Below are 27968 nucleotides of genomic sequence, written 5' to 3'. Positions count from 1 at the left end.
CTCCACCCCTTCAACTTCTGCAGCAATACTGGCAGCACTCATAGGCCTATTTCCCAAAGACAACCTCTGGATATGCTGTTGAGCACATGCACTCAACTTCTTTGGTCGACCAATGACGAGACCTGTTCTGAGTGGAACCTGTCCTGTTAAACCGCTGTATGGTCTTGGCCACCGTGCTGCAGCTCAGTGTCAGGGTCTTGGCAATATTCTTATAGCCTAGGCCATCTTTATGTAGAGCAACAATTCTTTTTTTCAGATCCTCAGAGAGTTCTTTGCCATGAAGTGCCATGTTGAACTTCCAGTGACCAGTATGAGGGAGTGTGAGAGCGATGACACCAAATTTAACACACCTGCTCCCCATTCACACCTGAGACCTTGTAATACTAACAAGTCTCATGACCCTGGGGAGGGAAAATAGGGTAATTGGGCCCAATTTGTACATTTTCACTTAGGGGTGTACTCACTTTTGTTGCCAGCAGTTTAGACATTAATGGCTGTGTGTCGAGTTACTTTGAGGGGACAAGCAAATTTACACTGTTACACAAGCTGTACACTCACTACCTTACATTGTAGCAAAGTGTCATTTCTTCACTTTTGTCACATGAAAAGACATAATCAAATATTAACAAAAATGTGAGGGGTGTACTCACTTTTGTGAGCTACTGTGTGTGTGTGTGTGTGTATATATTTATATATATATATATATATATATATATATATATATATATATATATATATACACACACACACATACACACACACACACACAAATACACACACACACACAAATGTCAGTAGAAGGAATATATAATCACGCATCTGAAGCTTCAATAATCACAGAATTGTGGCATTTAAGGAGTTTTCAGTACTATCAAGGTCATGTTCAAAGTAATTCCTAGCATGGCTAGGGAAGAGTGCTGAAGGACATTGCAATGATATGCGTTTTATGACAAACCCACATTAGCATCACAAAAAGACAGCATCTGAGCTCGTTTCACTCTGATGAGAAGAAACAATAATTCACAAATCCCTGTGGCTACAGATGCAACTGCGCTTAGTCAAAGCAGTGCCACCTACATCCAAACATTAAGCCCACGCTCTCCTCTCCCAGGGCTCTGCAATGTCATCATATCCACTGCATAAGAAAAAACATCAACATTTCCACCATGCACAAAATCACACTGAGGAGAAACAGAGTGGCAGAGATGCAAATAAAGACACAGAGATAAATCATGCCCAAGAACTTTTTCATTAAAAGGCAATTTAGAACTGGGCTACTATATATAGTTTCAAATATATAAACTTATTTGACTAAGCCGTGTACTGACAGACACATGAGTAAATGAAACAATTTGTACTGATATTTACTATATCAATGGGTCCACAGTGTTAATGGAAACCATTAGAACACAAATGCCGCTTAAAACAAAACAATGTGTAGCCCATATGCTAGGTAGAGTGAGTAAGCCACAGAAATCAATGTCTAGCTTTGCAGGGAGGGGTTAAAACTAGGGAAATTAATACAATACCGATTATGGAGTCACAGGTTCAGCAGCAGATTATATTTAAATTGTAGAAGGAGAGAAAAGGAAAAAAGAAATGTTTACAATTTAAGCAGGCATTAAATGTATGGTCAGTCCTGAGTATCTGTTAATCTTTGGTGTGTATGTTAGCATGTTTTTAATGTTTCTCTGTGTGTGTGTGTGTGTGTGTGTGTGTGTGTGTGTGTGTGTGTGTGTGTGTGTGTGTGTGTGTGTTAAGACAAGTCTGAAGTTTATGTCTGTGTAAAACAGTCTAGGTCAGTGGGATCCATTGAAGTTGGGGTGCATCCACCAGCAACAGTGCCTGAGTCAGAAGGTTACCCCTCAGAAGGGTATTTCATCCTGTTCAAAGTGGCTGGGTCACCAAAGGAGAGAATTCAGCATCCTGTGGTGTTCTAGGGTGTATACATATACAGTATCTCACAAAAGTGAGTACACCCCTCACATGTTTGTAAATATTTGATTATATCTTTTCATGTGACAACACTGAAGAAATGACACTTTGCTACAATGTAAAGTAGTGAGTGTACAGCTTGTGTAACAGTGTAAATTTACTGTCCCCTCAAAATAACTCAACACACAGCCATTAATGTCTAAACTGCTGGCAACAAAAGTGAGTACACGTCTAAGTGAAAATGTACAAATTGGGCCCAATTAGCCATTTTCCCTCCCCGGTGTCATGTGACTTGTTAGTGTTACAAGGTCTCAGGTTTGAATGGGGAGCAGGTGTGTTAAATTTGGTGTCATCGCTCTCACACTCCCTCATACTGGTCACTGGAAGTTCAACATGGCACCTCATGGCAAAGAACTCTCTGAGGATCTGAAAAAAAGAAATGTTGCTCTACATAAAGATGGCCAAGGCTATAAGAAGATCTCCAAGACCCTGACACTGAGCTGTAGCACAGTGGCCAAGACCATACAGCGGTTTAACAGGACAGATTCTACTCAGAATAGGCCTCGCCATGGTTGACCAAAGAAGTTGAGTGCACGTGCTCAGCATCATATCCAGAGGTTGTCTTTGGGAAATAGATGTATGAGTGCTGCCAGCATTGCTGCAGAGGTTGAAGGGGTGGAGGGTCAGCCTGTCAGTGCTCAGACCATACGCCGCACACTGCATCAAATTGGTCTGCATGGCTTTCGTCCCAGAAGGAAGCCTCTTCTAAGGATGATGCACAAGAAAACAGTTTGCTGAAGACAAGCAGACTAAGGACATGGTTTACTGGAACCATGTCCTGTGGTCTGATGAGACCAAGATAAACTTATTTGGTTCAGATGGTGTCAAGCGTGTGTGGCGGCAAGCAGGTGAGGAGTACAAAGACAAGTGTGTCTTGCCTACAGTCGTGCATGGTGGTGGGAGTGTCATGGTCTGGGGCTGCACGAGTGCTGCCGGCACTGGGGAGCTACGGTTCATTGAGAGAACCATAAATGCCAACATGTACTGTGACATACTGAAGCAGAGACTGGGCCGCAAGGCAGTATTCCAGCATGATAACGACCCTAAACACACCTCCAAGACGTATGGAAAATTTAAAAAACAAACAAATAAAAAGTCATTTGAAAATTCAATTCATCCTGTACTATATTGAAAACACATTATTAACACATGACGATGTTTTACTGTGAATTTTATTTATTTTTGAAAATATACACTCGTTTCAAATCTGATGACTGCAACATACTCCAGAAAAGTTGGGAGAGTCAACTGTTTTCCACTGTGTAACATCACCTTTTCTTTTAATAACACTTATGAAGCATTTGGGCACTGAAGACACCAATTGGTTAAGTTTAGAAAGTGGAATTTTCCCCCATTCATCCATTATGCATTTCTTCAGCTACATAACTGTACAGGGCCTTTGTTGACTTATTTTGCGCTTCTCAATCGGAGACAGGTCAGGACTGCAGGTAGGCCATGCTAGCACTCACACTCTCTGCTTATACAACCATGCACTTGTAATCCAGGCAGAATGTGGTTTGGCGTTGTCCTGCTCTGGATGGCAGCATATGTTGCTCCAAAATGTGTGCATATCTTTCTACAATAATGGTGCCCTCATAGATGTGCAAGTTACCCATGCCATGGGCACCGACACACCCCCATACTATGACAGACACTGGCTTTTGGACCTAACGCTGATAACAGCTTGGATAGTCCTTTTCCTCTTTGGCCTGGAGAACATGATGGCTGTTTTGTCCCAAAACTATTTGAAATGTTGACTCATTGGACTACAAAACACAATTCCACTGTGCTACTGTAAATCTCAGATAAGACCAAGCCCAGCAAACTCGGCGGTGCTTTTGGACAATGTTGACGAATGGCTTCTGCTTTGCATAGTAAAGACTTAATTTGCGTCTGTGGCTGCAGCGGTGAATGGTGTTGACTGACAAAGATTTACCAAAATATTCCTGAGCCCATGTTAGGATATCCATTACAGACTCATGACGGTTTTTAAGACAGTGACGTCTGAGGTATCGGAGATCATGTGCATTCAGAAGTGGTTTTCGGCCTTGCCCTTTACCCACCGAGATTTGACCGTATTCCTTGAATCTTTTAATTATATTGTGCAATGTAGAAGTTGAAATGCCCAAAATCCTACTGATTTGTCTTTGGGGAATGTTGTTCTCAAAGTGTTGGATTATTCGCTGACGCATCTTTTGGCAGACTGGCAAGCCTCGACCCATCCTTGCTCTTGAAGGACTAGGTCTTTTTTGGAGGCTCCTTATATACTATGATTAGACAATTGCCTCACCTGTTTCACATCACCTTCTTATTTCAACTTGTCTTCACTATTAGTCCTAAATTGCTCCTGTCTTTTTTGGAACATGTTGCATGCCTCAATTTCAAAATAAATGTTATCTTCAAAAAACTATGCAGGTGATTAGGTAAAATAAAAATACTTTGTCTTTATACATTTTTTTAAATACAAGTCAAAGTACATTTACAAATCACTCCTCTTTGTTTTTATTAACATTTTCCATACTGTCCCAACTGTTTCGGAATTGGGGTTGTATTTCAAAGACTCTGGGACTCCAAAGTACCACAGTGAGAGGCATTATCTCCAAATGGAAAAACTCTGCACAGTAGTGAACCTTCCCAGAAGTGGCTGACCTTCCTCCAAGAGCACAGCAACTACTCAGGAAGTGATAAAAGAGCTAAGGATAACATCAAAGGACCTACAGGCCTCTCTTGCATCAATAAAGGTCACCGTTCATGACTCCACTATCAGAAAGACACTGGGCAAAAATGGCATCCATGGAAGCGTGGCAAGGTGAAAACCACTGCTAACCCAGAAGAGCATTAAGAACATAAAATTCATCTGAATTTTGCCAAAACACACCTTGATGAATCTCAAACCTTTTGGAAGAATGTTTTGGTGACTGATGAGTCGAAAGTGGAACTGTTTGGAAGACAGGTGTCCCGTTACATCTGGTGTAAAACCAAACACTGAATTCCACAAAAAGAACATCATACCTACAGTCAGTCATGGTGGTGGAAGTGTGATGGTGTGGGATACACCTAAAAAATCCAAAAGGAGAATATCCGGTCTTAAGTCCATAAGTTGAAATTCGAGCGCAATTGATTTATGCAGCAAGACAATGATCCAAACCATAGGAGTAAGTCCTAGTCCTACAAGTAAGTGAAAGACTGCTCTCCAGTTATCAGAAGCATTTGGTTGCAGTTATTGCTGCTAAAGGTGGCACAAACAGATTTTAAGTTTAAGGGGGCAATTAGTTTTTCCACATTGGTGATGGATTTGGATAACTTTTTTCCTTCAATAAAAAAAAAATATTTTAATAATAACTGTATTGTGTGTTTACTCAGGTTGAGCCTTTGTGACCTTTGTTTTATGTTTCATTTTGTTTGAAGATGTAAAACTATTTAGTATGAGATATGCACAAAAGCAGAAGAAATCTGGATGGGGCAAATATTTTTTCACAGCATTGTAGGTTATTTCAGAATAATTATGTAACCCTCTTTTTGCCTAATGGTTACTATTTTTGTTATACAATCTATGTACACATTTATCTCACACCTCTGAGGAACAACATAAATGTGTCATGAGATATGATGTCACACCTGAATGATTTTTCTTTTAGCAGAGATTGTGTGTTAGTAAAAATTATTGTTCCACAGTATGGTTGAATTTTTGAATCATAAAGTTTTGATTAATTTTCTATAGCAGCGTGGATCTGAATATTTATGACTGTAACAGTAAATGATATAAAAGTCTATATTAATGCACTAATATGTTCTTGTTCCTATAACAGCTCATTCACAAGGACTTGAATTAATCTAAGCCAGTAATAAATGGATCAATAATGTGTTTTATATAAAAAAGAAAATCATATAATCATTGCTATGGTGAAGTTTTCTGTTAAGAGACGTTTATTTAACATTAAAAAGTGCCAGCACTTTTTAAATGTCAGTAATGACACGGGTTAGTTCCTGTTATAAGTTACATTATAGCAGCTATATACAGTTGTTCCCTCAGCAGCCTCTCTTTTAGTTAATCAGATAAAAAAAAATCCCTATTAGTATTGTGACCGAGAAACCAGAAAGTGAAAGCTCCACTGGCCCAAACACTCAGTCTCGCTGACGTTATGTAATATTAGTCTCAATGTCATTAATAAATGCAAAATTGTAATCATTGGCAAATCATTGTTGTAAGGGAGGAATACTATCTCTGACATGCAAACAGAAAACATTCTCAAAACATTTCATTTTAAAGTTTGTTTACCCTATTTCATTATTTGTATATCAATTTTATTTATTTGTTTGTTTATTTATGTTGCGGCAGTTGTAGCTGCATTTGCAGTTAAAGGAATCCTAAATAATGGCAATATATTCCTACATTAATAGTCCTGGCTGTAATTATGACAATAATGACTGCAGATTTGTCTTAATATAACAATATGACTTCCACCCTCATTACTCAGTACCACAACATAAAGTATCAAGCTTAGGCAAGGGGTGAAGAATGATATATCTATTGTTGACAGGACAATATTTCTTTTTATATTGTTCTGACAGTTAATTTGTGATATGAAATACTAACTTGCTACTTCGTATTTGTATTCATAAAAGATTTAATGAGTATTATAATAATAATAATAAAATTAATTACTAAAATAATGCCAATGATTTTGGTAATAAGACATGCTTTCCTTGGCCCAGTTTGACATGGCCCAGTTTGAAGGATAAGCTGACTGAGCGGTTATCGGGTACATCTACAACTCATTTTTAGTGCAGTTCAATTTTAACCATACGTTAACCAATACGCTCTTCGAGATAAACAATGTTTCTGATCAAGGTGGAAAACCCATGCACCTGTCAGAGTCAGGAAGCACAAGTCTGTAGTCTGTAGTAATCGGAGGTTTGAATATTTTGAATATTGATGTGCACAATTTTGGTATTAAATCCTCACTACCCTATTGAAATAGCCCTATGCCAATTATTGTCGTCTGCATCGTAGGTAAATGTTTGCTATGTATATAAATCAGATGTGACACACAAAGCACACACTTCCGTACTGATACCGCAAATCCACTTCCCTTCATTCCAGTGCCAAATATTTAATCAGATGAAGCAGAGCTGGATTGGCAAAGCAGCAGCATAAATCTGTGGGTGTGATGTAGCCCTCCTGTTAGACAGCAGCAGGCAGCTGAGAGAAGTCAACTCTCTACTGCACGCATGTAAGCTGAAATTCAACTGGCCGTATCTCTACTACCAGATTTCTAACCGTGTTGGCATGATGGGTTTCCGTACCGTGTGACCCAGGGGTTCCATCGTAGACTCACATTATGCCCATGTTTAAACCTGTCAATCGTGTCCATTGGATATACGCCCAAAACTCCAACCAGTGCCGCTGATCAAAAATAGCACTTTTCCTCCGGTGTGAGCTATTACATCCTTACAAAGTTCATATATTTGGTCAGTGCTTTCCCTATGACCTTCAGTTATTTATTATAGTTTTATTAAATATAGACCTGCATACAATTTGACCCTACTTTGATTTGAACAATGAATGTTTTGTACATTCATTCTTTCTCAGAAATGCAGTTCCTCCTCAGCTGTAAACAAATAAAACCCTGATAGCTCCATTGCCAGAGTGTTTCTGTAATATAATGTCATATATCAGTCATCAGGTTTGTTATGCTTTCATCTGAAATATATTTGTTTTATTCTCTTTATTTTCTGGAAACTGCAGATAACCAATGACATATGATGGAAAGGAGTCTTACTACTTTCTATTTACTTGACACCAAAATTACTACTTTTCACAAACATCATGGAAACATTTCTTTTTTTTTCTTTAGTTCTAATCAGAATGCATTGCTTTTTGACAGCTGATGTATTACACCCTGACAGACAGCTAAACATCTTATCTATAAAAAAAATTAAGCATGATATGCCGATTGTGTGTATCCAAAGAATAATATAGACTTCAATATGTATACATCAGTGTCTTTGTGTTTTCCAATCAGTTCCTAGCCGTTTTCTCAACAGGTCAACAGAGCTGCTCCACATCATCACTCTACTTTGTAACTACTCTGTGACAAGAACCCAGAACAATCAACCCTTCTACATTCTGAATGTCTACAGTATCAAACTGTCTCTTCAGGATTTTGCGATTTTGTGCTTGCTGAATTTAATGCAAAATTAAGCAAACTCTGCAATATTCTGAGAAGCTTGCGATTTCTCAGAATTACTGCAGATTTTTCGCAGATTTGGGCCCATGCACATCATTTGACATCAACACAAAGCTCATTCAGCCAAAGCCCTCTTCGATTCACATGCGTCAAACATGAGTACAGCTAAAAGGTCTCGTTTACCAACAATCACTCACTGCGAAATACCATGCAAAACAAGTTTGTTCAATTGTAAAAGTAGTTTTCTGAAGAAAAAGAAAGCACAAAAAACTATGTAGGTTGCATCACTAATTTTGAAAAAAGGCACAGTAAAATCAAGCATTATTGGCTGTAACAATCACAAAAAAACTCCTTTACTGTCCGATAAAAGACACATTGAATACATAATGCAGGTTCATATACAAACCATACCAAAATTATTGGAATCTTCAAAATAATACAATAATGGTAATTAAATTAAATTTCACATAATGTTTTGTTTTCTATTCAAACTATTAATGAAACTCATCTTTACACCAACAAAAATTCCTAAGAGAACTTCTTTTTCAACAGTAACAGTAATATAGTAGTAATAGTATTAGTATTAGTATAAGGAATTAAAGCTGGGGAGACTGACAAACTCAACAAGTGGATGAAGAAGGCCAGTTCTGTTGTTGGTCACAAACTAGACAGTGGAGCACAAAACCCCTCCCATCCATTGTATGCTGAGCTGCAGCAGATGGAGAGCACCTTCAGCCACAGGCTCACCCCCCCAGGTGCAAGACGAAACGCTTCAGATGTTCCTTTGTGCCGACAGCCAACAGATTGTACAACACCTAGCCACCCCCTCCCTCGACCTTACTTTACTACACTACATATATGCTGCTACATTGCTGTAATATGGGTACCATATTGTACTATTTGCATGGCTTACACATCACTACCTCATAGTTACTGTTATATGTCTACACATTATACCGTACAACTGTACATTGTTGTTTGTTGCATATACTGCTCATATGTATATATATATGTGTGTGTGTGTGTGTGTGTGTGTGTGTGTATATTGTGTGTGTGTATATATATATACACACACACACATATATATATATATATATATACACACACATATATTAGTTTGCACTTATGTCTATACATATTTATACATCTTGTATATGCTCTTTATTGTTCTCCTTACTATCTCTTATTTCTACACCTGTCTTGCTGCTGCTGTGACACCCTAATTTCTCCATCTGGGGATTAAGTATTATCTTATCTAATCTAAATAGTATTCTCATGACAAAACTAATGCCTCTCCTAAAAATATTCAATAATGAATACCAATAAATTGTTATTCTATTTTATTATGGTTCATTGCATCTGGGAACTACCAGCTAATGTTGTGTAAAAACAGAAAGCGAAAAAAAAAAGGGTTGCTTTTTAGCTAATGGTTCTGGGGCCTTTTGTGAAGATTGATGGAATTCATATTCTGAGTTTTTAAAACCAAAACATTTGCTATTTTAACAAGATAGCACCCCAATCATACATCCAACTCAATACTGAAATAGTTGCTGGAATACAAAATCGATGTTTTGCAATGCCTATCTCAATATATCGATTGAACCCCTGGAATGCAATGAGAATGAGATATTGCAGATATTGCAAAATTATATATTTTATTGTATTATATATTTTGTTAGATGTGTGTATGCGGATTGCCCATGTCAATTCAGATCGCAGATTTTCTTAGGAGCCAATGTGAATTCTATATTTCTATTTTGGCTCACAAGAAATTCTGGAGCTCTGCGTGTGTATGTGTGTGTGTGTGTGTGTGTGTGTGTGTGTGTGTGTGTGTGTGTGTGTGTGTGTGTGTGTGTCCAAAGTCGATTTATTTGGACTTATCCTGGAATCTTGTTTATAATCCATACCTGGAATCATAACAGCATCAGATGTTGTAAACACAGAAACATCTATAAAAGAGGAAGGGTCCATGAGGAGACATGATTGAGAGCTGTATCAGATACAGCATCCCTACTCTGAAACAGACAACAGCTAACGTAAACACAGTCTGAGTCCTCAGACAATTTTCAGGCAGCCTCATCTAATGAAAGCTCATTAATCTGCATGCTGTTTACAGTAGCTCATCCCTTTATCTGAGGGAAATAAGCAAACTCACAAAGTCCCAAATTATTCTGCATGTGTGGCCCTGCCCACCCATTACTGCCTGCTGCTACACACACAATGGGTGATGTCATAACCAAATTAAGCTGTTTATCTTCTCTATCAGAAAAGCACTGTCTTTATGTTTCTATAAGGCACACTCCCATGTCAAAACCTTTTAGAGTTAGCCTTCCAACGTTTCTAAACGTTGAAGGGGAGGATGTTGGCAAAGGGCTCAAGATGTGTTTACTCTCTGCCCACCGAACGGGCTGCCATGGCCGAGCTGATTAGTTTTGCACTTTGATGGAAGGGTAGAGAATTTCCTCATACTAAGGACACAAAAAAATGCTCCTTGCTGCATTAGGCTAGATATGCAAAGGGTAATTTAAAAAATTGATTGTGAGCTTGAGGTTCATAATTTTAATAAAAAGGAATTACATCAGAATTATGTTTCATTCAGTATGTCTCTGGATATTGTAGTGCTGATTGATTTTTAATGATTTAACTTTTAATGATTTTTAACAATTAGCATCAAGATCAGTGAAGGTTGCTTACATCAACGAGTTCTGCAATAAACTTACACAGGTTTATCATTCCCATACAATCCCTACTCATTCTCAAAATGAATTAATTAATTAAATGATAATGAATTTTGCTGAAATGCCTTCATTTAAAATAAACAGTGTCATATTCAAATGATTATGTTCCCAGTTTTCCTTTTTGTTCATTTTGATAATTTGTTACATGTGGGAAATTTTAAGATCACCTCAAAAGTGAAAAACCTGTGGAGACCACTGAATGTTTCATTGTGTCAAAAGCAAAAGATCTGATCATGGGTCCTACAAACCTACTTTAACAAAATGTTGCACTATTTCAAAGCAGGAAATATGACAAATGATCAGAGCTTACAAGTTTCATGTGGTGATCAGAATCAAAGAAAATGATCCTAATTGAATTCTCTGTTTGTGTGTACTTCCTCACAAGATATTACCCAAATCCCTCACAAGTAACAACAAATTGGTGTGTATGTGTGTGTATAGAGTGGGTGGGGGTGAATTTGGGTGGACATCAGTGTGACGGCCACTAGTCTGTGTGACTCACAAATCTGTCTTGTCATATGGTTTAAAGCAAGGACTGGAAACAGGAAGATTGCTGCCCTTTTTTCACAAACATCTAAAATGAATGTTCTGAGATAAGAATGTCTTCCATTGTATTCAGTTAGAAGAATGAATAATCCATGCAGACACTCAATCTTTTGATCTTGTAGTGTCTTGAAGAATATTTCCTATTCACATTTCTTCTTCTTTGGGATTAGGAGGCATTCACCATTCAGCTGCTTTAGGCAATCCGACTTTTAACCTTGTTGAGGTTAACCTTTATTCAACATTGATTGCTGACTGCATTTATAGCATTTATCAAAGTTATGATAAGGGTTTGCATTAAATTGCAGCTCTGAGTCTGTGTCCACAGAGGATCCAACCCTTAGAGCCCATAAGGCAGTTTCTGCAACAGTAGGCCGACATTCCTGGTGATACTTTTAACATGTATACGCAGCAAAAAAAATGAAACATCCCTTTTCAGGAGACTGTATTTTAAAGATAATTTTGTAAAATCCAAATAAGCTTTACAGATCTTTATTGGAAAGTGTTTAAACTATGTTTTTCATGCTTGTTCAATGAGCCATAAACAATTATTGCACATGCACCTGTGGAACAGTCCTTAAGACACGAACAGTTTACAGGCGGTAGGCAATTAAGGTCACAGGTATAATAACTTAGGACACTAAAGAGACCTTTCTACTGACTCTGAAAAACACCAGGAGATAGATGTCTAGGGTTCCTGCTCACCTGCCTGAACATGCCATAGGCCTGCTGCAGGGAGACATGAGGAGTGCAGATGTGGCCAGAGTAATAAACTGCAATGTCTGTAATGTAAGATGCCTAAGACAGTGCTACAGGGAGACAGGAAGGACAGCTGATCATCCTTGCAGTGGAAAATTACATGTAATCATGTGTCCCCCCATACGTGATCGAGAACTTGCAAATGCCTTGGTGGAAGAGTGGGGTAACATCTCACAGTAAGAACTGACAAATCTGGAGCAGTCCATGAGGATGAGATGCACTGCAGTACTTAAAGCAGCTGGAGGCCACCACATACTGACTGTTACTTTTGATATTGACCCCCACTTTATTCAGGGACTCATTATTTCATTTCTGTTGGTCAAATGTCTGTGAAACTTGTTCAGATTATGTCTCAGTTGTTGAAGGTTTTTATGTTAATACAAATATTTACATACGTTAAAAAATTTTCTGGAAATAAAAGCAGTTGAACATGAGAGGACGTTTCTTTTTTTGTTGAGTATATTATGCCAACATGGCCTGCCATGTAAACAGAAAGACCGTTAGGAAAGAAGCGGGAAATTATCCTCAAATGCTTCAAAAGGTCCCCATATTAAAGTAATTTTCTGGTATGAATATTTCATCCACTCGCCTGGAGTGGAAATGTAATATTGAAGAGTGCTGGAATCCCATGTCATCATGTAAAAAGCGATGTAAAGCAGAATCTGGACTTATTCCAGAATCCAATTATCAGAGGCGATGCATTCGGCCACAGAGCACGAGGAGATTTTCTATTAATCAGAGACACAGTTCAAATAAAAGAGAATTCTGGGGAGGCGTACTGCACTGGCTTATGAACTGCCCTATCAGAGTCAGTGCCATTTGCGCCTGAAACACCCAGTTGAATGATCAAAACAAATTATCAGTAATCTACATTGTGATTGTTAATTAAAACATTCAACTTAGCTAAGCTGCCTACCTGCAGGTTTCTGGGAGGTGGGAGAGAACTGGAGAAGCCGGAAGAACACACACGAACATGAAAATATGCAAAGCTCCACACACACTGTAACCCCCTAGCTGAGGATCCAGTCAGGGGCACTGGTGCTGTGAAATGAAAACACTACCCACTATGTTACCATGCCACACCAGATTGTGATTATCTGGTCACTTTTTCAAACTAGTGTTGGAGGATGCATAAACATAACCATGCAATAAAAGACGAGCTGTTTTTGTGTGTGTTTTTTCGCCAATTTTTATCAGTAGCATTATTCCTCTAGGGTCTACAAAACAGTAAGCTTTTACGCAACCAGCCAGAAACATGCAGACAGCACCAATCTGAACTGATCAGTCGAAGCCGTGGATAAAAACAATGAAAAAGCCATTTCAGCTCATATTTTTGCAAAGGTCAGAAATGGCTAACAGCGACACTGACCAGTTTGCTGCTGTTGTCTGTTCCCCCCTTTCCCCCCTTTCACCTTTCCTCCACTCCTGTTCCTTCGTGTAATGCTTCAAGCTGATTAAGCCAAAGTTACAATACCATTCCTGCAAAATAACTGAGTAACATTTGGTGTCTGAACACACATTAAAATAATTACTGTTTTGTAACACTGATCAATTTAGTAAACCTAATGTTAGAGATGCAGAATTATCTCACAGAATACCCAATAACACACCAATTCTCCCTTCCCCCTCTTTGCATCTGGTCATTATAATTAGAATGAACAGTTCTGATAAATATACTGCAATCCAAAGGCGGTTATAACAAACAAATTGCTACTTCACCTTCATCTTATTTTAGGCTTTTTGTGAAGAAGGATACGAGATAACAAGAAAGTCAATTTCCGTGTTAGATGACATGAATAGACAGTGTCTCAGAGAAAGGCAGACACATGAAAAAAAAACAGTGCAGCAAATGCTATATTTATTTATTACAGAACTCAGGAAATTGTATTTATTAGATTATGATTGCTATATTGGACTATACTGTGCTAGAAGAGTTAGATGGACACAAACAGTTATGCTAGATTTTCTTTTTATTAAATTGTATTTATTTTCCTGATCTCTACAAGCAAAACCCACTTACCTTAGCAGCTTCACTTTTTCCACAATTTTTCATTCACTGGTTTAGTAAATAAGCCACAGTGTACAAATGTCTGTTCTGATTAATGTTAACATGCTGACAGAATAATATACCACTTTCACACGAAATTCATTAATCCAATAATTTTGGATGAAACAACAGATTTTCACTCAATATTAAAAACAAAGTTTCAAGTACTCTTTTCTAATTCCTCATCTTCAATTATAATGCACCGACCAAGATACCATTACTTTCCCTGCCCAACATTATTACCCAGATGCATTTTAGAAGGCAAAGCTAGTTTACAAATGGACTTTTGGGAAATGCTGGAGAATCATTTGGCAGGTGGATGATAAACATGTTCCAGTGTAAGACACAAAACTAAAAAATATGACATCTCATATTCTGACCTGACTACTAAGTAGGCTTACTGCCTTTGAGCTATTTTTCATAAAAATTGCTTTCTGCTTAATCCCAATTTATTGTTGTTTTTCTAAGAATAAGTTGGTGGCAAAGAAACCATTATATATGACACTCCCTGGCAAAATCTAGAAAGTAGGACTTATGTAATCTCATAGCAGCGGCCTACAATAACACAGGTAGAATGTTAAAGGAACAGCCAGTAGGACTTATCTCTAGACCAGTGAATGTTGAAACCAAACAGGAGATTATGTTTTATGCAGGAAAGGCCATGGAGAGTGGACTGGGGAATATACTTTAGCTTGATCTTAAATCTAATACAAATATAAACTCGCTGTGTAACTTTATTTATGTGACCTTTGTGGCCAGACTGCATAAAACAGCCAAACTGTTAGTGATGGTCAAGGTTGCACAATGAGGGGAGCTCAGAGGAGGAGCTGAGTCTATTTATGGCCAGTGAAGCTCATGCGACATTAAGAGCTCAAGAAGGAATTTTGATTAGGACCAGTTAAAATTGGATGCAACTTATTAGATAATCAGGCCAAGTGCAGTTGCAGAAAGTTTGTTGCAATGGAGTGCTAATATAAGCAGTTTGAAGTAATCTTAGAATAATGGTTTCAAAACTGATCCCTACAATAAAAAGGGAAAAAAAAAAATTGCACCTTTCCTTGTCGCTGGGGTGGCAGCCTTACCTTTTGTACCCTTAACATGCATCTTTCGCTTGGAAATGCGGATATAGTATACATTTAAATATGATTTAAGATATATAATTGAATATATTATATTGTTATCTTTTAGAGTAAGGCTTTAGAGGCACACTACATGCACCTTCTAAGTAAAAGATACATACTACTGGTACAAACTGATTACCCTTGAAGGTACCACCCCAACAAAAATAACTAATTTTTGAAAGTTTAAACAGCTGGCCAAGTAATACAATCTAGGACTATACACTACCATGCTTCGGGAGTGGAATGGCTTTGTCTTATTATTAAATGAGTAGTGGTATACTCTGGCCTCTTTTATTAAAATCATCAACTGGCACAATTAGGGTTTTTATTTATTTATTTGTTTGTTTATTTATTTATTTATTTATTTTAAGGATTCTGACCTTCCTAGAGGGTTCTACTTACTTACAACTTTCTAATAAGGAAACCCTTGGTTGTATAAGATTCTACCTGAAATTTTTATGGATTCCCCAGGACAAAGCATTTACTAAATTTAACCTTAAAAGTGCATTCAACATATATGAGATGTTCTGATATGATCTTGAAGTGCAAGTGTTTGAGACTTTAAAAAAAGGGGGAAAGGCATACATAAAAGCATATTTGTAATTAACCTTTCATCCTTTTCAACAAAACCAAAAATCCAACTTATTTTAGCCACAACCCTGGTTTCTAAACTTAATTCGTAATTGCAAGTAATATTTTACACTTAATAGAGTGTAAATGAGAACAGCGTTTTGCATCACAAGTTTCAGTTGATTTTTTGCTAACTTTAGATATTGCATATGTCATTTGAATGCAGAGGTTCAGAATGAACGTTATAGTGCTAAGCACATATTACTATAACAGTATAGCTGTAACCATATTAACACAAGCCAGACTTCTAGCATTTACACTAACATGGAAGATGACCATGCATAGACTTTTGCTGTAGCCTGTTGGTGAACTCACCACTAACTGCTTTAAACAAAACTCTTACTAACTTTTAAAGATGAGCTTCTGTAAACTTTTAAAGTCAAGCGATTAGGCTATATCTTCTTTCCCTGGCAAAAACTGTCATTCCATGCTAAGCAGTTCACAGGTATTGCATAAGGACTGTGTTCGCACCGACACTCAACCAACCATGTAGCCTGGCTTATAATGATGTAGGTTTCATACCATATAAATGTGGTTTCAATCAATTAATATTTTATTTTGGATTCAGTCACATAAGATTATAATCTGTTTTTTTTTATACATTTAAATGGAATCGTTCATCATCGTACATCATTACATTTTTAATAAAAGCTTAAAATGGAAGGAAACGTAGCATGTTTTCTATGGAATGTAATTTTGTCCATACTTCAAACACCATAAACACAAGTTGAAATCAAGTATTCTACTGTCACGTTGACAGCAGAATACTTAAAAAGTCAAGTTGGCTTTTAAGTATATGAATTATTTGTGTCTTAAACCAAAAGCAAAATGTCCTTATTTAATGATATACTTGATCTAAGTTCATGTCCACTAAATGGTTTGTCACTTAGCCATAAATGCCAGAAAGATCTTGCTCCCAGGATTGCCTTTGACCTACTGTAAATAACTTTGCTACTAACATGCATGTGATAGCTCATATTGTCATCTAGGCTACAAGTATATCTGAAAACAGCTGTCATAACTTAATGCACAAAAACTAATAACAAAACATTATTTTACATTATGACTATAAATAAACAGTGCCATACTGAGCTTTTAATTATATTGCAACATTTTATGGAGTTGGTTTTTCTATGCCAAAATATTAATGAAGACACATGTGCTACCACAAGCCGGGCTCACAACCAGTAAAAAAAAAGAGAGAAAAAGAAAAAAAAGTACCTATGAATAACTACCAGAGCACCATTAATTCCAATGCCTTACATAAGTATTCACCCCCTTAAATGAATTAAATGTGAAATGGAGTTGGGGTTTTAGCAATTTTTTAAAATTTATTTATTTATTTATTTATTTTACTCAATTGGTTCATTTGAAGGTCTAAAATATTTTCTTTTGTGACACAAAGGTTAAATAAACAAAAAAGCAGAAATGTTTTGTTTGCATATGTACTCACCCACCTGGGTCAATACTTGGAAAAGCCACTTTTGGCTACAATTAGAGCTGCTGGGATATAACTCTATCAGCTTTGCTTAATCTGGATCCTAATTCTTCTTGCCAAAATTTCTCAAGATGAGCCAGAGTGAATGGAGACCATTGGTGAACAGCAATATTCAAGTTTTGCCACAGGTTCTAAATCAGACTGAGGTCTGGGCATTGACTCAACCATACTAACACAATCAGGTTTTTGGTTTTCAACCAAATTATAATTCTATAACCAGCTCAGTATTATGTGCTCTCTTTTGTAGATTCATGACATATATTCCCACTTATGTTAGTTATAACCACAAAGAAGCACTTGTTACTTAAATGTTAAGCCTGATGTTAACAATAAATACAGTATGTATTAGCTAGTAGTAGTGGTGCTTTTTAAATATTATATATGCATGATAGAACACCTCAGACCATTGTCCCACAGTCTATAAAGAAAGAAGAAGTACACACTTGGTCTGGATTTGCATCTCAATGACCTCCATAAAATCAGCACTGGATTTACCTACATTTTACAAAACTGCCAATAGTGTTAATGCTCAAATAAACAAGTATTAAACTGCTTCTTTGCCTGGGGTACAATGAAACATTACCAGACAGTACTTAAATGAAAAGTGGTGTTGCCATGGCAATACTGACAATACTGATGCCTGTGGCTCTGGAAATGCGGAAATCAGATTTCGACCTTAACCAGAAAGGTGTACAAATAATATCAGACACTGTTTGACCAATGGGAGGATGTCTGAGTATGAAACCGCACTACAACCTACACCTCTAGCAAGAGTAGCATTAAACACCAATTTGATTACAAACTCTCAGTGCTAAAAAATGTGGTGTGAATTTACAACTCTGACTGGGCTCCTTAAAGCTTATGTCATCTTGCCTACTGAAACAAAGCTCAATCATTCAGTCATTAACAGTGTCTTTTCCAGACTGTATAATAGAGCCACTGTGTTCAGTAGTAACACAGCATACAGATGTACGACAGTGTAAACAAATGTAGAAGGAGTTTAGTAGGCCTAGTCCTTCTACACCCAATTAACTCCATAATTCCATCGGCTCAACTCTCCATCCCTCTCTATAAAACATGTATTTCTTTGTCCAGTTAAATCCTGGCATGCAGTTTTTTGCTGACCTTTAGCCATCAGTTTGCAACACATTGTTTTTAATATATATATATATATTTTTTTGGTTGAAGCTGGAAGGATGATGAGATGAGGATTTGCATTGAAACAAATCAGGATGTTACCCCCGTGGTATCAAAGGGCAATACACAGGGTCAGAGACAATCAAAGGAATTAGTGAGGACGAGACAATATCCACATGATTAAAGCAGGCTTCTTCCAAAGAGGATTTACAGCTTAACTTTTAAGATTCACTAGACTTGTGCTTATGCCAGAAAGTAACTGAATAAGGTATTTGCATAAGGATTACACCATATATAATTCAACTTTATTCCATAAGTCCACTATACAGTGAATGCATGTAGAGTTTCAATCAGTTCTTCTCAGTTAGAATCATGTAATATAAGACAAGACACATAGGCAGGAAGAGTTAGAACAATAGTGGTTTGAGGAATCACAAGCTCTGAATGTGGACTGCTTCTGTGTTTCTATAAAATTACTGCCATATTCACCATGTGGAATAGAAGAACTATGGTAATATGTATACTAGACCATCTGAAAATGATAAGGATAAATCTTCTCTCTCATGGGGACCATATTTAAATCAACTTTGAGAAAGAAGTGCTTAAGGAGTAGATGAGGTATTGAAGAAGGTTCAAGTTCTATAAGACATCATATATTAAAAACAACAACAACAAAAACAAGATGTCTGGTTGGATCACAGAATTACTTTTTTTTGTTTGTTTAGTGGAGGGAAGCAGATGACCATGTTGTTCGGTGTAGGGACTATCAAGCTAAGCCAAAGTAGAGAATGTTGTGCAAATTATAGTATGCATTGCTCTCTAAGGAGTGTGAAATAACTTCCTAATGCAAAAAAAGGTGCTGAACAGAGGAAGGCTTCTGAAGCTCATAGCACTCATGCAGTAAAGCACACGGGTAGGAGGAACGAGAGAGAGGGAGACAGGAGTCAAAGAACAGGGCCCAAGGCTCCATGTGTGAAAGACAGAGATGATCAGAGCCACCACCTCTCAAAGGGGACCTACTTCCTTCAGAGGATTATGGTATGTTGCAAGAGCTTGTTTGTAGGGAGCTTGAAGTCTGACTCTGTTTGCATGTTCTCTGTGAAATCTGATATGCAGAGAAGTATCCTGAGTGCCAAGCCACGGAGATACATGCTTGTTGGCTTGCTTCTTGGGTGTTTCGTCTATCCACCTGACACGATTAACATACAGTCCTAACATTCCTGTACAGCTATTATGGATCACAGACCAGGCATTATTAGAGCAAAATGTTTTCTTTCCAGCTCAGTGTATTGTAATTACAACACTACATTGCTCCCCTTAACCCCTGTAGTGAGGCTTGACTGATGTGCTCAGTGTAGCGCTGCTTTACAGTTCCCCGGAAGCATGTTTACTCAATACATAGGAAATAACTCAGGTTCTCTGCATCAGTAACCCAAAAATAAAATGCAAGCAGAGTCAAGTGTTAAAGCGCACCTATTATGGTTTTGACACATGCCTAATTGTGTTTTAAAGGTCTCATGCAATAGATTTACATGTATCCAAGGTCAAAAACACACTTTAATGTGCTCATAGTTTAAATTGCAGCATTAGCTTTTTCCCCCAGTGTCACAAACAACTCGTTAAATGATCCGCCCTAAAGGATTCATTCTAAACTCCTCCTTTCAGAGAGCATTCTCTGCTTTGATTGGTCAGACGTGTCAGTCTGTTGTGAGTGGTCTATGGCTGTCAGCGTGTGTCGAAAAGGAAATGCCCACTACCATAACAAGTTTCAGCTCCGTCTGTTTGCGAGCAGCTGATGAAGACCAGAGGTGGGGCTTTTCATTACAAACCTATGAAGATTAGTACAGGAAGTAAGTCTGGATTCACTGACTCGTTTCAGCTGTTCAGAATCGATTCCTTCTTTTGGGAGTCAATAACTCCGTTTGTCGTGCACTTTGATTTTTTAAACTTTGCAGATATTTTACATTCACAAACAGCTACATAACACACTACATGAAAGGTAATATTTGAAAAACCATAATAGGTGCACTTTAAGCGTCAACTATGCATTAATCTTTGTAAGACAAAAAGAGAGTATCATTCAAGCAGACTGATAATAGTGGCAAAGCTTTTTTAAGGATCAGACAACATAAAGCAGTTTGGTACAAACACAATTACAAGTCATTGTATCTGTAATGAAAAAAGCAGCATTTAATTTTTCATTCTCCTGCATCATAAAACCTGTTTAATAACTTCTGTGGAAAAAAAAAAAAGAAAAAAGAAAAAAAAAGAGTAGATATCTTTTGCTATTTCTGTAACAGTGTTTCCACACCACACGTCCACACTGTCCACACTTTTGGGGTATACAGCTCTAGTTAATCTTATTCTCAGTCTTACAAGGACTCAGTCAAATGACTCTGATAAAAGGTTTTATTTTTACAATACTCTATTCTTGTAGAACATGAAGAGGAATTTCAAGAAATGGCTTAATAATTTGACAGGGATCATCCTGACAGTTCACATCCCAAATTTGCTGCTCATGACTCCACTACCCTAGAGATTAGCGTGACGTGACACTCAAAAGGCCTCAGGTGAGCCTGCTACAAAAATTCTTAGTAAGAAACAGAAATGAAGAAAGACTAAACCCAAGAGAAACGCCTGAGGTGTCATACCATTGTTGGAACAGACCTTTCAATACTTGCATGCTTGTTCTTTTAATCAACCGAGGAAGGCACAGGATCAGACAGTGACACTTGTAAGACTTGTTTAATTATTCGTATGTGCTTTCATTTTCAAGCCCTTGACTCCAAGATCACTGCTTATTTCAGTCCTAACACAGGGATATATTGGTATGCACTATGCCAAACACTAAAAAAAAGCCATGTCTGACTCACTTCACTCTATAGTCATCCAGATAAGCATATAATGCAAGAGACAGCTTTTATGGAAATAGCAAAACTCTAAATGCCACATGAAGTGACAGAGACAGCGGAAAGCTTTGTCTCTCAAGTGCCATAATGTGCAGCGAAGTGCGCTTTACCAAATGCCAGCATAAACCCTAAAAACGAGCATGTAACATCAAAGCTTGTGCAAAGCCTGGTATATCACGTAAGCACAATGCAATAACCCAGCAATTTTGTTTGTTGATCTTATGCTCCCAATTTAAATGCTTGCATTTGTTGCTCCAAAATCAGCACTTTAGATCGCACTGTTTAATTTACTGTCAAGTATTGACATTTATTTCTTTCTGTGCCGCATAAAAGAAAACAAAAGTCATATTAAAACATGGCTCCATACTCTATGCGACATGACGGAAGACGGGTGAGGCAAGAACGATTATGGAATTTAAACTTTAAGAGGATTCAGGTTACAATAAGAATGGGCCATTTCTAAACAGTAAGGACATATAAATATTTCTAATGCTGGGAAGGTGAACTATGACTATATATGCAATAAAAAAAGTCTTAAGTGGGTTTTGTTATAAGTTCATTATAATGTCAACTAGTAAACAGAGTTGCCAGGTAGTTCTTGGAATTAATATTCAAAGCATTCTTTTGGTAATGTTTAATTACCTATATGTACAGTATTTGGCAGAGTTTTTTCATGATTATTGTGGCCAAAAATGCTCAATTTTGCTGGTGCTTTTTTCAGAATTTGTGATGCAACTTGCAGAGTATTTTGTGCTTTTTTGTGGAAAACTACTTGAATTGGTGAAATTGCAGATGCACAAAATAGTTTTGCACGGTTTTTCGCAGTGATGTTTGTTGGTAAATGAGGAATTTTAGCTGTACTCATGTTCGAAGTACATGAATTGAAGAGGGCTTTGGCTGCGGTGTTGTGATGACATCGCATGACGCGTCTTGGCCCAAATCTGTGGAAAATCTGCAGTAATTTTGAAAAATTGCAAGCTCCTTCGAATACTGCAGAGTTACCTTGATTTTACATTCATTTCTGAATTGCAGTAATATAAAAAAATTAAAATAAAAAAAACATTTTTACTTGAGTGCAGTACTGCAACTTTTATTAAAAGCAATCATTTTTGTTAAATGTAGAATAATATCATTTTAAAAAAACACTGTTGCAATTATAGGTTATATTGCTGTTTTAGCCAATTACATCTCAAATGATTTTGTTTTTGTAAAGTTTTGCATGTTCTCCCCATGTCTACATGGGTTTCCTCCTGATTCTCTGGTTTCCTTCCACATCCCAAATTCATGTCAGGAGGTGGATTGGTTGTGCTTAATTTCCCTCAGTGTGAATTCCCATGAGTTGCTCATAAGCTCATTTGTTCCTGTTTACACAATTTTGACTATATAGTATACAGTTATAGAAGAGAAATGATTTATAATCACACTGGTGTCACCCAGATGAGGATGGGTTCCCTTTTGAGTCCCTTTTGAGGGTTTCTCTCATTGTTTCTTCCTCATGTCGTCTCAGGGGGTTTTTCCTTACCACCGTCACCTCTGGCTTGCTCATTAGGGATAAATTTATAAATGCAAAATTTATATCTGGAATTTATATATTTCTGTAAAGATGCTTTATGACAATGTCCATTGTTAAAAGCACTATACAAATAATTAAATAAAATTTAATTGAATTCCTGCCTCACACCCAGTGATACCAGGATAGTCTTCAGATCCATCTTGACACTGACCAGAATAAAGTGGGTACTGAAGATGAATAAATGAATAAATATAATGTTTCTATTTGCTCCCTATAGTAATACATGAAACATTTGCCTTTATCACTTTTTGCTACCTTTTGTTAGCCAGTGTTCACCTTGTGTAGCCTACTGTTGGAGGATCTGGAGAATTACTGTGAAAACATCAAAGCCAAGTTTCTTTCAGATCAAAAATGGTAAACAGGTGGATGTAAACTATCTTTCAAATGGCATGACAACAAATACACTACTCGCATGGCCTCTGCACCACATACTTAGCCTCAGCTCTTTCACATAAAGAACCTGATACTACTCATACTTAGCACTGTTTGACTTTATAGCATACACTTGTGGAAGAGTAATGACTTATAATCTTACTGTTTGAGGTCACCTCCTGTCAAGGTTTCTTCTTCATGTCAACAGAGAGTTTTTCCTTAACATTGGTGCCTCTGGGATTTAAATCTGCATCCAGATTTCTATAAAGCTGCTCTGTGACAATATCTAATGTTAAAAGATATACATATACACACTCACACACACACACACACACACACATATATATATATATATATATATATATATATATATATATATATATATATATATATAATTGAAATGAAATGAGATGTGCCAGTCTCTGTTATTAAGTTGCCAGATATTCAAAACTAGGATCAATATATTCATAAAGGGTTATATTGTCATTGTATCTGTCTACAATGAAAGATTACTACTGACTGTGGGTAATTTTTAAAGTAGTTCACCACCCTAGACTTCAAATTTTCAACAGTCAAAGTTATCAAAGTTGACCACTTGGTTGGCGCACTAGCTGACCTGGCAACCCCGCTAGTTCACACTGCGAATCAGCAAGGATTGTGGAAAGCTTTGAGCCACTAGATTCTTTGGTTCAGGTTAAACCATTAAATCGCAAAACAAAGGGGAGGATGCTTCAGAGCCTGGAGACAATTTGCAGTTTGTTTACTGCTGCACTGTTGCTTTTGTCAGCTATCACACTTACAAAATCTGGAGAATTAATCTGATTTGGGAAAGAGTGACTTAATATCATAAGTCATTTAAATGAAAGACTGAGGGCTCAAGTGCCCCAAAACGGGGTCTAGAATCACCTGTGAGATTAACTACTAAGGACGAAATACTGGCATGATCGGTAGCCTGCAGGCTAACACAACAAATTACCACTGTGTTCTTGTGATAGAGGCCAAGAAATATGTCCAAAAATAGATTGCTGAAATGGGACTACCCAGCTGGCCCACCTGCCAGGCACTAGTGAAGATGATTTTCCACAATTCCCTTTGGCTTTGGACTAAACCATATAACATACAAAAAATGATGATACGATTATCAGATATCAAATATACAATTATATTCTGTATTCTTGTTTGCTTATTTACTCTTTAATGTAGTTTTGTTTGTCATGAATAACAAGCAGGCTGAAACTAATCCAATAACCTGTCAGAGCAACACATACAGTGGCATCCTTTAGAGCAGAGATCATCTCTTTGGAGACTGACCATCCGAAACCAATCCAAAGTCACACACTTTACACTGCATTTTACACAGTTTATTATTATTATTATTATTATTACTATTATTATGAAAATTACCAATGTTGCACAGGTAAACGTAGTCAAACCCTGATGTTAGGAAAAGAATACAATATTTAACACTATGAATAGAACAGCAGTACATTATTTCAAGCAGTTGGAGTCCTGGCACAGGTACTGATTGAACGGTGCTGGAAGGCCTTCATCTTTATAGTCTCTCAAGCAATATATTTAAATAGCATAAATAAATAAATAAATACATACATACATACATACATACATAAATAAGCCTGCATAATGCCAGAACTTATCGGACATACAAATAATCAACCTGGTCACGTACAACCGAATAAATATTGGACAGAGCAAAGCGGCCACTAGGGGGAGCGAACTGAATCGTAAACCCTATGATTTCTAAACCCACACACACACACGCACACACACACGCACGCACGCACTGCCAAACCAAACGCGAATTGCCCTTCAAGAGTCTCTCTAAACTGTCTTATCGTGAAACATGAGTCTGGAGGAATGAGTGCGCACTTGGCGTTAGTGTAGCTGCATGCCAGCCAGGAGACCCGGGTAATGCCAGGGACATTGTGGCTTTTCAGTGACAGAAATGAATGCCTGTGGCTTCAGGGCTAGAGCTCATAAAAGCAATGCACCACCGACATATGGCACAGATCATCAGATCAGAAGCGCCTCGGCTCCTCAGCAATCCACAATGAAACGATGACACGAACATGAATGGATCTGTGACGTGCCAACATTACAGTGGCTGTATTCACTCTCTCTGTAGAAACAGTGTGTTAATATAGCAGTGTAGCTACATCTGCAACCGCACAGTACTGTTCAGGGTTGCTATCTTTTAGGACTCATCAGTGTTCTAGAAACATAATTTGTAATGGGGTTCAGGGAGGGTTCCAACGGTGAGATAATAATACAGTCCAGTGGTGTCTGGGAAATGTAATTTATTTAATGTAATTGATTTAATTGTTTTAAAGCATGTGAGACAAAAAAAAGAATAATGCCAGTGTGATTGACAGGAGGAGTTTACTGTAAGCCACCTGTTTGTTGCGGATAATGCTCTGCATTGCCTTTTATAAGCTATAGAAACTGAAAGGGCACTAAAATGCACTTATAAAGTAACGGGTGCATACTCTCATTTATGTTTTTCTGTTTTGTTTTGTTTTTGTTTTGCACTTACAATTTCTCACTAATTGCCTAAAGCAAAGGCGAAACTGTGCGCGCGTGCAGCTCACTTCAACTGTTGAAGATTTACGCACTAATCAAGCTTAATGTTTGCATGTTATATAGACGTGCACCTTTGCCGCTCCATCCCACCCCACCTCCCTAAACACACACACACACACACACACACACACACACACACACGCACACACACGCACGCACGCACACACACGCACGCATACGCACACACACACACACACACACACGCACGCACACACACGTACATACACACGCGCGCGCGCGCGCGCTGATTCACGAAGCAGGATTTTGAGGAGGCGTCCGCTCTGATTGAACATCATTCTGAGCGCGTCCACTCGTGCACAGTTAATCCATACGGGCACGCGCGCTTCCACACTTCTGTACATCTATTTCCTTTCACACTTCTTTGGCTCTCTCTCTCTCTCTCTCTCTCCACATACGCACACGTACGCGCGCGCACACGCGCGCACTTAAAACCGACCTTAACCATTACTGATATACAATATGTTAGGCTACTAAAGTCAATTTTCGATGCATTGCCGATGAGCGTGTATTGTCATGACAAAACAATCTCTTCCGGTCAAACCAAACCACCTGTTCTCGACCACCATAGAATATAATGGGCGCATTGTTGGGAAGATTCCAGTTCATGTACAGCCTACAACTGCGTCTTTCTGTAACAAAATCCAGTCACTGGCAGCCTAAACAACTGTTCGACTGGTATTCAATGGAAAAGCCGCAGAGATCTGCATTGAGATAATTGCATAATAATGTAGCAGCGGGGTTTAGCATATGCAGAGCCTAAATGCACGGGAATAAGACCAAAGGAATCCCGAAACTGACGTCGCTTCAGACAGAGGGTTAAACTCACCGATGTGAATAATGGAATCGGTAAGCACAGGCTTCCACTCCAGACTCCAAGATGCAAGCAGAAGCATCGCAGCCATAAAAACTTTCATCTCTCCAGCGGCAAATCAATTCTCCTACTGCGGGACGACTGCTTTAAATCCTGAAGCCACGCGAAGATCCAGTCCAGATGAAGGAGGAGGGAGGGATGCGCGTCCTCCTTTAAAACCGCACTCCCTCGATGCGCTCCCGGCGTGGATGCGGCTGCTTTCTGTCGAGAGCAAAGGGGGGGAGACAAAAAAAAAACAACAACGAAGATATCCTTCAACAATCTCGGGAATTCTCTCTGGACCTCGTCAAAACATCCAGATGTGCAAGGCTGAAATATACTCCGTCCGGTCAGCCCGCGTCCGATCCAAACAGACACCAGAGAAAGTCAAGAGAAATGCGACGGTTGTGATGGTTTTGCTCGACGACTCGCGTGCCACAGCATCAAACGGCGCACAACTTCCTCTTAAACGCACGATTCAGGCTGGATGATGCAGATTTAGGTCTGAGCCCGTATTCCCATGAAGCGCTGCTTGGGGTGAAGAGGATGGAGTTCTTCTCTCTTTTTTTCCTGCGATGGAGAATTAAGTGGGAGTTCACACGCGCCTTCTGCTTAGTATGCGATGAGAGGAGACACGCAAAGATACGCAGCATCCGTTACTGATCCCGCGCTGAACAGAACTGGATTACCTCAGATAGAGAGTGAGAGAGAGAGAGAGAGAGAGAGGAGTGGGCGGAGTCATGATCATGCAGAAGAGTAGTCTGTGTGGTTATGGCTCCTCCCCTTTCAAGCTATGAAGCTTTTCATCAACTTCTTTCCAAAAAAGCTTTCCTCAGTGGTTCTTGGGATAGTCAAGGGTTCTCGGTTTTCTGAAAGATTTCTACTTCTTTTTCTACTTAAGCCCCTTTTAAGGGAAGACTCTTTCTTATAGTGATGTTTTAAGGCTTCAGCAGGAGGGACAAAACATTTATATTGTGTTAGATGGA

General features: G+C 38.2%; 1 protein-coding gene across 1 annotated transcript in view; it reads right to left on the bottom strand.

Annotated features, from left to right (window-relative positions):
• grid2 (glutamate receptor, ionotropic, delta 2) overlaps positions 1–27668 on the bottom strand; it is a 522151-nt gene extending 494483 nt beyond the window's left edge. Inside the window, exon 1 of the mRNA XM_017468976.3 lies at positions 26959–27668. Within this exon, the coding sequence (XP_017324465.1) occupies positions 26959–27046 (88 nt within the window). The 5' untranslated portion in view covers positions 27047–27668. The remainder of the gene's footprint in view (positions 1–26958) is intronic.
• Positions 27669–27968: the final 300 nt, after the last annotated feature.

Source organism: Ictalurus punctatus, chromosome 5 (genome assembly GCF_001660625.3).
Source record: "Ictalurus punctatus breed USDA103 chromosome 5, Coco_2.0, whole genome shotgun sequence".
NCBI classification, from domain to species: Eukaryota; Metazoa; Chordata; class Actinopteri; order Siluriformes; family Ictaluridae; genus Ictalurus; species Ictalurus punctatus.
The sequence above is the reverse complement of the archived record's forward strand: the minus strand, read 5'-3'. Positions and strand labels throughout refer to the sequence as shown.